This window comes from Phaeoacremonium minimum (genome assembly GCF_000392275.1).
Source record: "Phaeoacremonium minimum UCRPA7 unplaced genomic scaffold PA7_03_scaffold_8, whole genome shotgun sequence".
NCBI lineage: Eukaryota > Fungi > Ascomycota > Sordariomycetes > Togniniales > Togniniaceae > Phaeoacremonium > Phaeoacremonium minimum.
The window spans coordinates 77083-89135 of record NW_006920915.1 but is presented as its reverse complement, the minus strand read 5'-3'; the positions used below and the strand labels follow the sequence as shown (position 1 = coordinate 89135).

Sequence of the window (12053 nt, the reverse complement as noted above, 5' to 3'; positions counted from 1 at the left end):
CGCTACGGGGCACGGTGAGGCGAGAGGAGACGGAGTGGATTAGATTGAAAAGAGAAACATGGGAGGGATGGCCACGGCTCAAGGCTAGAAGGTAGAATAGAATGTTCGATACCTCGAGCGACTTGGCCTCCGCGTCTTCCGCACCCGGGGTGGACTGGAAGGCCAGTATAGCCGCCAAGATGGGCCCTAGGGTGTTGGAGGAAGGTGTACTGTATCAAATCAACGACAGGCCGGGCCTGGCCAGACTCGATTGACCCCGGCGCTCAGACACTTCTCACTGGCGGTCCAGCCAGTCCGCTAGCGATGGATGGTTTCGAGAAGCTTTCTGCCAGCCTATCGACGCCCCTATTTCCGGGTAAGACACGCCCAATTGGCATTGTCAATATGTAGGGGCGCGTGTTCGAATGCGGCAGTTTTTCAGATTATCAAAGTACTAAGAAGCTTTGATAAGTGTCCCATGTGTGAGACGAGGCAGCAAAAAGGTCAGATTGGCAAGCAGCAGGGTGTCCCAGACTCACAGGAATCATTAACGAGTCTGTTCTGACGATACTTCATTCTCTCCTATCCATAACGTACAGGATCAAGGCTATAATCTAGAATGCTGCCAACCCATCAGGAGGTTATTTACACTGCGTGCTTCGCTGCCAGCAAGGTCACTACGGTGGACTACCAAGGTACTGGTAATCGAAGGTGAAGAGAGTCAAGAGGAAAAGAAGCCTGGGTGCCCGATAACGAGGAAGGAGGTACCGCACATGTACTTGCCCGGTCGAGCAACTCGAAGGACCTGCACGCCGTGGCGCAGCGCTAGAAGCACGCTAGAAGCATTCCTGAGGGTGGAGATGGCGGTGGAGTCTGTGTGGAACCCGAGCCATCTCCAGTCAGCTGCAGCCTCGACCAATCAGGCGCCAAAGACATCGTCATTCCGAAAGAGATTGGCAGAGCCAGTGCCTGATTGGGATTAGCGTCAGGCCGGTCGCAGCACGCACAAAAACATCATCACCGGACGATAAATAAGGTGGCCCTCTGGTGGCTCCTTCTGGTGGCCCGGCGTGTGCTTGGCTCTGTTGCTTGGCCTGCTTAGGCAGAGGGTCGCTGGATGGCAGGGTGGCAGGCAGGGCAGGCCACTCATCTTGGGCTCCTCGAGAGGGGAAGGGCGACGCCACCCTAAAAGCGGCACTGCCAAATGGAACGCGTGGAAGCCAGATGGAAGGAAGCACCTGACCTGATGCACTGGTGCTCCACCATGCACCAATGCCCCCCCAGCGCCAGCGCCAGTGTAGGTGCGGTGCAGCCAGTGACGCCGTGACGGGCAGAGCCTTCTTCCAGTGGCGGGCACCGCGGTCGATTCGTCGCCGTCACACAGGCTCTTCCCCCTGCCGGTTTCAGATATAATTCCTCCGACACAACATCCAACAATGATCGCCTTGCAATTAATTGGTTGGTCTGGAACGTGCCAGACTTTCTAATGATCTTACTTTACACTCGTACACTCGTACCTCTTCGCAATCAGGTGCGCATTACGGCATACCTAGCTAGTAACCGAGTAGCATACTTCACTCTTTACTCTTTAAACGTGAGTGAGCACAAGTGATGCATTCCGCTTCCCCTTACCGTGCCTCTGGGTCAGGTGGGACGAGCACCACGACCGGACCGCCAAGAATATGTCAAAATCATACGGGCCGAAGGGGTAGCATCACCTCAAATGTCCCAAGACTCGCAATCGATGGCATCACTTCTGGCGCCAGTTGCTGATCGTTTCCGCACATCAGATAAGGTAGATCGGCAGAGAAACTAGATGAACCAAGCCTACCTGTACAGTCAGTCAGTCTCTGTGCACGTACAGTACTAGCGGTACACGTCGTTCATCCCCAACCCCAATCTTGGACGCGCGGGTCCAGGCCTCACTATCGTCCTCTGGTTGTGTTTGTCCACCTCTTTTTTTGTTGGATTTAGACTATTTTTCGTGACTCACGACCCACGCGAGACCAACGGGACCAACGCCGTCGGTGCTTCAGTCAACTCGGGCTGTGAGCTTCCTTCAGTTCGGCAGCCTGTTCTCAACCACCAGCATCACGAAAATTCCCACCTACCTAGGTACTCTACAGCGCATACACTATCCGATGAATTGCTCTTGGTAGGCAAACACTAGAGCCTAGTACGTGGCTTGCCGCGCATGCTCCACTACCGGTATACCTTGACCCAATGCCAGTCGCTTGCCTACCTCGACGGCGTGTCAATGGTGCGCCCTTCGGACTTGCGCAACTCGCGATGCTGGCTAGCTGGCAAGCAAGCCTCAAGCTTCAGGTGTCACCCTTTCGGTGACTACAGTCGTGACTGATTGCCATGATCCGGGTCATCATAATATCCGCAGTTCTTCTTTATCAGTTTCCGCCACCGCCTGTTTGTCCAGGCGTCCAGGTGGCAGCCACCTTGCCTACGCGACCGGGGGTGCGATGTGACAGTCGAGCTAACTAACGAAACAGTCGTGAGCAACCATTTCTTTGGTCTTAATGCTATATGCCATATGCCAGCCATAACCAGTGCTAGTCCGCTCCCCAGCCGTGATCGGAGCTGTGGCCAGCACTACGAAGGCGACCCAGCTGCTCCGGTCGCATTCAGACACGAGCGGCTCGAAAGGGAAGGCAGTTTTCTCTCTCTCGGCGATTACGCTCTGCTGAGGAAGCTTCTCCGTGATCCACTTATTCGTCCAAAAGAGTTGCTTAGTTCTATTTGCCAGAGGAGATGGACGAGCCAAAGCTGACGCTTGCTAGAGTCAGCCACTATGTTCGTAGCATCAAAACATCTTTTGGGTATAGTTGTCGATGCCTGTCACACAAGGGTAATCGTCTTGGGAAGCATCCAGCAAGCCTAAAGACGAAACGCTATCGCATCTCATGATAGCAGATGTATATGTTATCAAGGCCACTCGAAAGCGCGTAGGCCCTTCGTCATTGTCACTCTCAAGCCTGATTGTCTGTATGTCCGTAATTTGTCGAGCAAATGGCCATTGCCCACCTTAGGTATGTACAATCAGCCATGTCGGCGACTTCAAGGTGACCCAGTCACTGGCCATTGGCTCCATAGGCCTTCTCTAGACTTGCTGCGCTGAGAAGACGGTGCATTTAACTCCACTAGGCGTTCGTCGTGGCAGATACCAGACCAGGTGTGCAGTTGTTGACTGTCTTGGTATCGGAAGGACGACCTCTGCTCCATTCGTAACCCAGATGTCAATACCAAGCTTCATGGGCGGAAAGAGCATGGCTTCAAGAGACACATCAACATCTAGAGGGCCAGCTTGTCAGGCTTGGTAGTCGACATGCGCACGAGAACGCCTGCAGCAACAGCGTGTCATAACTCAGTACGGAGTGGGTTATCACTGCAACGCAACCCTACTACCGGAGTACACGGACAGAAATAGTAAGCATACCGTTAATCAGTCACTTCGAGAAGGCGGCAGAACGTATGACGCTCCAGTCATGACAGCAAGACTGCCGGACCTTCTGGCCACTCGACCAGGTGCGCCAGGAGATGGGTAATATCAAATGGACAGCCCTTCTACTTAAAAGGTCTGCTGTTTGTCGATCGTAGCCAATAAAGATGGACGATCGCCTATTTTCAACCAAGCCCTAGTAAATGAAAGCCACTAGATTCCTGTGATGTGAGCATCTAGTACAATACAGGTCTGAAGTACCAAAGGTCCGTCCAGAATGCAACCACCAATGGAGCTTTTCCGGTGAAATAAGCAAGGGAGTCCCCTCCAAGCCATCTAAGCAGATTTCGGGGATTCGAGTTATAAGTCTACCACATCAACTGTGACTGGGCACCACCCGGGAATCGCCAAGCTCAGGCCGTATATGTCAGGACTGGGCAATTGTGCCGCCGGGCCGTATCGTCCCCAAGTCTCGTCCTCATTGCGTAGATGCGAAACCACGGGACGGCAGCTTGAGCATATCGGCCGAACAGCACGACTCCTGGTCTGAAAGAGGGCTATTCGGCCAAGTCCAACGGAATCTTGCGGTTCCCTTGGTTCGTCCCATGAACCGCAGAAGGCTGGGAAAATCTGCAGTCAGGTAGCAGGAGGCCATAGCGTCAATCGCATCGTTGCTGGCGGCTGTATGGACAGACCAGGTTGAGAGTCGACGACCCGACGACCCATCGCGCACACGCTTAGGCATGCCGGCCGTCCAGTCTGCTGTACGACGAAGGGGCGACAAGGCCAATCCCGAGTGCAGAACGCTTGATCAGGGCCGACCGGTGGGAATTGACACGGGGCATGACGCGTAGTGGTAAAACAGAGCAAAAAGACAGGTTCTTGGTTAAATTACCGAGCCGTATGGGCGATGCATCCTGTGCAATCCGGCAGCACCTTTCTAACGTTATAGTGTTTGTGCCGTTGCGGTCACGTCCCTCTCAGCCGGATCCGCGAACCGGCCATCTCGCTCCTTGTCCAAACAGGAATGTGCGAAGGACGTTTCCATTTGTTCCGCGAAGCCCCTGTCCGGCGCACGGAGATTGGATCACTACTATGCAGTATGTGCGACCTAGAGACGACCCGTGCACAGCAAACAAACCTTTGATGGTAAGTCGGCCAACGCGATCATCGGTACGTTGAGCCTACCCGTGTCCTCTCCTCTCGATGCTGTGGGTTTGTAAACGTGCTGGACATGTAGGCAGGGGGCTACTTAGACGTAGGTAGCCAGTGAGGTTCGCTCGCCGCATTTGCGCGCTGGCATGGGGTAGAAGCCGCACACCTACTGCATAGTAGAGTAGGTCCAGGCGACCGCCCAGACTCAGTCTCGCTGCACCAATGCCGATCGTCCAATGCCTCGAGCAGCCCAGACTCAATCGTGCCACTCTCACCCTTACTGAGATTTCGGCCAAATTAGAGGAGTCCCAAACCACAGGTCTGGAGACTATCCTTTGCAAAAGCGAACGGCCCACAAACCTCGATGCTCGGTTGAGCGATGCTGTTGTGAGACTTGGCCTTTCGGAGACTCCAGGTTAAGAGGCTCGATAGTGCCCAGGGGGGGAGGGGGGGGACAACGCCAGGTGTACCCTTGCCGGTGTGCAAGCCAACATCCTGATGCGGTATAGCGTTGGAATCGGAGATGGCGATTCTAGAAGATTGCTAGAAATGTCCTAGTCGATGCAACCCGCCCACTCCATCGCCAGCGGAACAGAGATCATCTCAGCCGCTTCGTGATCCCGGCTACGCCGTTGCCAGGCCCCCTTTTCACATTTCCACCCCTGGCAGCATCCGCCTCCAGCTCGAATCTGCGAAGCGACTGAATTGCTAGAGTCAGTCGCATTGCGGCTGATCATTTCTAGCGCGTCCATTGGGTTAAGCAGCGCTCTGAATCCACTCACAAACCGAACTGTCTGCTATTTTAGGCAAGTGCATGTAGATAGACAAAGTGCGGCCGAGATGGGCCGTGGTCCTTGTGCAACTCGGCCGACCCATGAGGTTGGTTCTCCCCGCCAGCGTTGCCCTATTGTGTTGCCTCGGCAATGCTACACGCTGCTACAGTGAAGATCCCTCGATGCCATACTGGGGAGGTAGTTTGACTGCCAAGAGTCTTACTCTGACCGAACACAGGCCAGAAAGCGTATCACGCGTCAGGTACACCACCGTCAATTGGACGAGCTAACATCACGGATTCACTTGGGCTGCCTGAAGTTCCATTCACAACATGTTGCAAGGTGTGGAAACTTATTTGCCGCAACAAGGTATTGATTCTAATGTTAACAGGTCCTAATACACGTATCCCTCGCCTGGCCTGTGACATAATCCATAATCCTACACCAACCAAGAAAGGCCTGGCCGACAGGACTCAAAATCAAACAGAGTCTAATATTCCAACAAACGCCGAAACCCCATGCCGTAGCCATCGTGGCCATTGTGCTTGACAACACTGAAGATTGAGAAGAAAAAAAATAAAGTAATACAGTTCTTTTGACAAGAACAAACACAATCAGACAAAACAAATTGCCGATGAGCTCCGGCCGAGCCTCCTCTCTAGTTCATGACAGTGGTAGTCCTAAGTTGGACATTGTCCCATAGGTCGATGGCGAGCCGACGGTGGTTCCATGCGACAAGCCCAGCTGATTTTGACTGTTATCTTCCGCCGTTCCAAAATTACAAGGCAAGCTCAAAGTCCCCTGTAAAGCCGCCGTTGAGAATGACAGCCGCAATGCGACGGCGCTGCAGTGGCAGCTCGTCTGATTTATAGTGTGTCGGATCAACTCCGAGAGCGAGACACATCCCGTTTGTAACAGCGTGTACGCCGCAGTCCCATCCATTTACTTGGGCCGGCGAAATATGATTCACAATATCCCATTCGTCGCTGACAAATGAGTCCTGGAGGATGTCCCTAATCCACTTCAGAGTATTGGATGTGATGTCAGGGCTACCCGCACCATTCCGCTTGAGAGAATCCATGTGTGTAATTGTGCGCTTTTGTGGACGGACGACGACAAGAGTCCAGTGGTTGTCACGGCAAATGGGTACGAGGATAGTCTCGATATCAAGGAAATTGTCCTTACGGACACCTGAGCGCTTCATTTGTCGAGCACTGCCTTCTGCCCCGTTTTTAGCGAGTTTGGCTCCAAAGAAAGAATTGAAGACCATGCATTTTGCGGTCTGGGTCTTCGTGTTGTTGATACCCGCCTGCTTGTTGATGTAATTTGCAACATGGATCAGTCCACTATTGACAATCTCGTCGTTGAGCCACTCCGTAGGCGGCACTACTGTCCTGAAGTCTCGTCTCTTCAGGCCTGAACCCTCCGGAGATTTTGCAAGCTCGGTATTCTCTCCAGCGGAGAGAGTCTGTGTGACTTTCATATCCCACTCATGGGTAAGGCTTGGTATGATGGAATGTTTGGGTGGACGCAAGACCCTTCTCGAAGCCTGACGGGCCTCCTCTTGTTGACGTACTTTTTCGAGGTGCGCCTTCTCGGCCTCTTCTACTTTGCGCCGCTCTTCCTCCTCGCGATCCTTCCTCTCTTGTAGACGAAGTGCATGCTCTTCCTTCTTCGCCTCGCTAATTTGAAGCGTAGTATCGAAAAGCTTCTCGAGCTCTGATGGCTCATCGAGCATAGCCATGCGAATATTCCAAGCTGCTTGCTTTTCGACAGTGATTGACTCCTGCGCGACGGGAAGTGGTTCAGTAACATCTTTTTCGTCCTCGGGAGAACCGTGGAACACCAGCTTTGTCCGCGGCGGCGTCTCTGGGCTCTCTGGGGTCTCAGGGCTGTCTGGAGTGCTAGGATCTGTGTTCTCGGGGTTCCCTCTGAATCTTGGGGTTCTCGCAGGCGACATGTAGTACGCCACTGGACTGACAAAGGCAACGCGTGTTGGTGCACGTCTTGAGTTTCGTGCTTGGGCGTTACGGTCGGCCATCACAGCGTCAGTGTCTCTAGGACGGATCCTGGACTGGTTGGCGTCTCTGATTGTAGTCGCCAAATGAAGTCTCATGTTGACTTCTGCCCTATCCGGTTCCCTCCTAGCCGCTATCAAGTCCAGGGGCAGTGTGGGTGGTGAGGGTGAGCGAGGTGAGCGAGCGTTGCGCGTGCTGTTGCTCTTAGCAAGAGCGATGTTCGCGTCGATTGCGCGCTCGTCCGGAGACGTAGCAGAGTGAGAGGGTGTGTCCACATCCATGGGAGAGCCTGTGGAGTCGGTTTCAGACGGCACCGTAAAGGTAAGGGTTGGCCCAACTGGAGGGGATGATGCCCAGGAGTCGGTATCCGACGGCACCCTGAAGGCTCGAGATGGCTCGATGTCGTTGAAGTGAAGGGGACTGTCCCCCAATGCGTGCCGGTTCATGTCCGGAGTGTCATGGGCTGGGGACCGAGCAGAGGATGAAAGCGCATGGGCAGGAGAGGATTGTGTGTCCTCATCTCTTGCCAAAATACCTTGCGCTGGGTAGAATTGTGGTCTGTCTTGTCCGGGCAAGTGGACTTGTACCAGAGCATTGCGCTGTGGCGATGGCATCGACTGAGCACTTGAATTTGGGCAGCGGTAGTCGTACAAAAAATCGAATTTGAGTTCGTCCAGAGAGATGTAGTCGAAGAGTAAGTCTTCCACAATACTGGGGAAAACGCCTGGCATGTCTATGACTTTCCAATCGATGTAGCTTACGGGAATTTCCTCTTTGTGGTATGCATCAAAATCCATGGCAATTTGAGCCAAGGAAAGCGCGTCCGAGCGGCTGAGGTGCATAGCCTCGCGCTGCTCGACGATGTATCCCAGGAACTCAGCACAATGGCGAAAGTATGCTTTGTTGACTCCCGTCCGACGGAATGGCTTGAATCGCTCCGTAGGAAGTCCAAGTATATTCGCATCCCTCAATTCCTGGAGATTTGCCTGCGAGTAGATTGTGGAGATCATGTCCATGGTCTCGCGAAGAAGCCTCGTCCATCCCTCTGCGACAATCAACATATTATCTTCGCAAGCGGCTGCAAAGTTTGCGATCATGTAATTATGGACAATAATGCTGAAGGGAATATTGTGCGAGGGGAATTCCTCTTTAGGAACTTGATCGATGGTCATGGCGTGTTGATGTTCGTCGTCGAACCACGATTTCAAGCGCTCTCGCCAGTTGACAAGGTCCTGGAGCGTCTCATTCAAGAAGGCGAAAACCTGTAAGAGAGCACCTTCACCGATGTATCTTGTGACATCGTCTGTCCAAACGAAGCGCTCGAGGTAAGGGATGGCTTCAGGACGCAAGGTATTATGGCCGTCAGTGTTGCGATCTCGGATGTTATGGGGTAGACGCTTGAAACGTTTGACTGTAGGGGCGTTCGGATTGCTTCGATGTATGCGCTTCACGGTAAGAACGTTGTTGTTGACGCTATGAACTTCCTCAACCTCGTACCGGGGTACAGGGACAGCTATCGAGATGTTAGCTGGAGAACAGGGATAAATATGTGTGAGGACTTACGACGACGGGTGAAAGTCCGAGTGACACGATCATATACGTGCCGAAATCCCGAAGCGACCATGCTCCGATCGATGGAATTGTAAGCGGTGGCGATATGGTTTCGCATCCGTCTCAGAAACTAAGGTACGAAGTATTCAGTCAGTAGCGGTCGGAAGACACTGAGCACATCGCGAAGACTTACCCCTGGATTGGAGGCCTGAGTCTCGCCGACTGAGGATTCTTCGGGTTGAGGTTGCGCGCTCTGGGCCTTATGTTGGTCCTCGCGCTGCGCCGCCTCTTGGGCATTTACCTGGTTTTGATCTTGCATTTCTTGCAGATTCGGGACGATCGATTGCTGCGGGCTGTCGTGCTGAGCAATTAGCTCTGCTTCGGACACCTCCGCTTTGCGCTTGCGATTCAGCTTAGTGGCATTCGCCGTAGATTCTTGTCGATCAAATGCGAAGACGGCACGGATGTCTCCATCATCGCCATGGAGGAAGAACCGCGTGCAATCTGGGATATCGGCAGACATGGCCTGTTCATAGGTGCCGAAGACAATAGGGCTACGATGTTGATATTTAAGAAACCCTTTGAGCAACTGTTTACTGGTCCAAGGCCCGCGAATCTTGCCAACAAGGTCGATTTTGAATTCGTTATTGCTGGGCGGCGGGGATTGTGAATTCTCAACCTTAAGGGAAGAGGCGGTAGACGAAGCTGTTGATGCGACAGGACCGTTGGTAGGTTGTTGGCCAGTGGCATCAGTAACGGCAGAAGGGTGGCTGTGTGGCGTGTGGACTGGAGAGTGGACAGAAGTGCGGACAGGACTGCGGACAGGAGTGCGGACAGGACTGCGGACAGGAGTGCGGACAGGGACTGAGGGACCCTCTGGTCCAAGTGCAGAGGTGGTAGGGGTAGGACTGGAGGGTGTCTCCAATCTTGGATTCTGTGGCAGGTGCGAGCGGCGGCTGCGAGTGCTCGCCGCGGTTCTGATGATGCCGGGCATGGTTAGCGACTGTCTTAAGAGTAGACAATGTCGAGCTCTGGTTTCTTGATGGAAGGTGGCAACGGAAAGAGGGGATGGAAGATTCTTCTCTTGGTATGAGATGAGAATATTCAGTCAAGGAAAAGAGGAGCGCGATGGACGTAAGAAGGTGCAACGCGGCAGAATGATGACCGCAGGATAGAGTGTTGTTGTCGTCGAGGACGCTGGCACCCACGAGGAGGTTGCGATGACAACAGACACCAGTGCGTTGCTGCAGAGATGGACTTGCGAGGAACAAGAAAGCGTGCGCGCACACAAAGAGGTGATGGAAATTGGGAACGGAGGGTAGAGTCAAGATCAGAGATCTGGTATGAAAGAAGAGGTGTGTGATAGTTGGTAAATGAAGATTCACCGGGCGATGGATTCTTGCGATGCTTTGGTTGCTGGATGCGAGAGCAGAAGAAGATGTAGATCGCGCAGTGAAGTGGTGGGAGAAGGAAAGCAGGAGAGAAGGTGTATGTGTGTGTGTATGGGTGGGGAGATAAGTAGAAGCATAAGGTGACTGTAAGGAGACGGGGTGATTTGGTACCTGCGAGTGTGGGTGGATGTTTGTGTGTAGCAGGAAAGAAGTGGTTCCTAATCGGGTCGAGCAAGATCACACACCCACACACCTGCACACCGAGATCTGAATAGATCAGATCAGATCAGATGGAGGGTAGGGCAGCCCGGGAATTGAGGCCAACCAATCAAAAAAGGCTCTCGGGAGGGTGACGACCTCGAGACGTCTGGCCAGCCACCTTAAGAGATACCTAGGTACCTAGCTACCTACGGAGAGCGCGCGCACACGGTACACACCGACGAGGAAGGAGCAGATGTCAACCCCGAAAAGGTAAGGCCGCAGCACTTAAGGTTCGAGAAACGTGCGCAAGGGTCGAGGCAGGAGGAGGCAGGAGGAGGCAGGAGGAGGCGGGTCTAGCCCTTTACGTCATGTCGCCCAGCCAGGCAAGGCACAAGCGGGTCGACGCCTCAGGTTGCTACGGCTCTATGGTCTTCGGTGGTCGTCGGCCGTGGGGAGGCCCTCACAGGCGTTTTGCAGCACAGCGCGCGCTGAGGTTTGGGGAATGTGCCATACCGGCCTACACGATGTTGACGCTGGAGGTGCTGCAGCCGAAAGACTTTTTGCGGGGTGTAGCCGCACTAACGTTGTCTTAAGGCGTTGAGGCTCCCGGCCTAGTGCACCCACCCGCTTTCAGTTAGCCCGGTCCACCGCACCCATTTCATCCCTGGCAGCCTGTAAGGATGCCCGATTACAGAAAATCCGAGCACCGACCAATCAACAATCCCAGCGCTGTTTTGAAGGGGCGCAACGAGCCCTACAACGTTCGACCGCCCTTATTAAAGGTGACCTACCTACAGGTAGGCTCCCCTTACCCAACACCACAACCCTGTTGCAGAGGCACATGTTTCACACAGAGCATCACGCGCGCCACGTGTTTGTGACGGCATCTTTCACCCGTCGTCAGCCTAGACTTCTCGTTTCTGCATTGGGAACCATTGATCCGCGTCTTGTGTCATACCCAGGTACCCTGCAAGCCTCTGCACGGCGGCTACCTAGGTACACAATGTTTTGTGATTGATAATAGCTATAATCAGAAAATCCAACACGACCCCGGGAGACCAGAGTTTGACAACGCAGCCAATCGCACTTGGCTTGCGTGGTGACTGTACAACTGTTGGATTTAAGGTTCAAAACTTTCTACGTACTACAATTTTCGTGTCATACCGATGCACTTTCTATGGTTTCTCTCGACCAGTGAGTATGGTGCCACATTACAAGCTGCCCTTCCAGTGTGGTCGATCAAAGAAAATGCAGCTCAGCCGCAATTCACCACAAGTCGTCATCCATGTTGGCAATGGCCCGGGATTGTGTAGCTCAGCGTCTTCCAACCCCTAGGAAAGGACTGTATTGTGGATTTCAAGTAAAACTTAAGTAGATGGGCCACAATGGCGAGAATGATATAGACCTTTCATTAAACGTCTCATAGACGGCCCGAGTGCCGATGGCGGGTAGGCTCGCGAACTTCGCCTCGTTCCTTCTCTTTCCATCAAATTTCTCCTACCCAACGAGATGGACCCCAATTTCATGTATCAAT

General features: G+C 53.4%; 1 protein-coding gene across 1 annotated transcript; it reads right to left on the bottom strand.

The window, feature by feature from the left end:
* Positions 1-6136: 6136 nt before the first annotated feature.
* Positions 6137-9450, bottom strand: UCRPA7_156 (putative ulp1 protease family protein; the record flags this gene model as incomplete). Its single annotated transcript, XM_007912754.1, has 4 exons — positions 6137-7445; positions 8028-8889; positions 8940-9057; positions 9121-9450. The coding sequence occupies 4 exons, from the start codon at positions 9448-9450 to the stop codon at positions 6137-6139; spliced, it is 2619 nt and encodes an 872-aa protein (XP_007910945.1).
* Positions 9451-12053: the final 2603 nt, after the last annotated feature.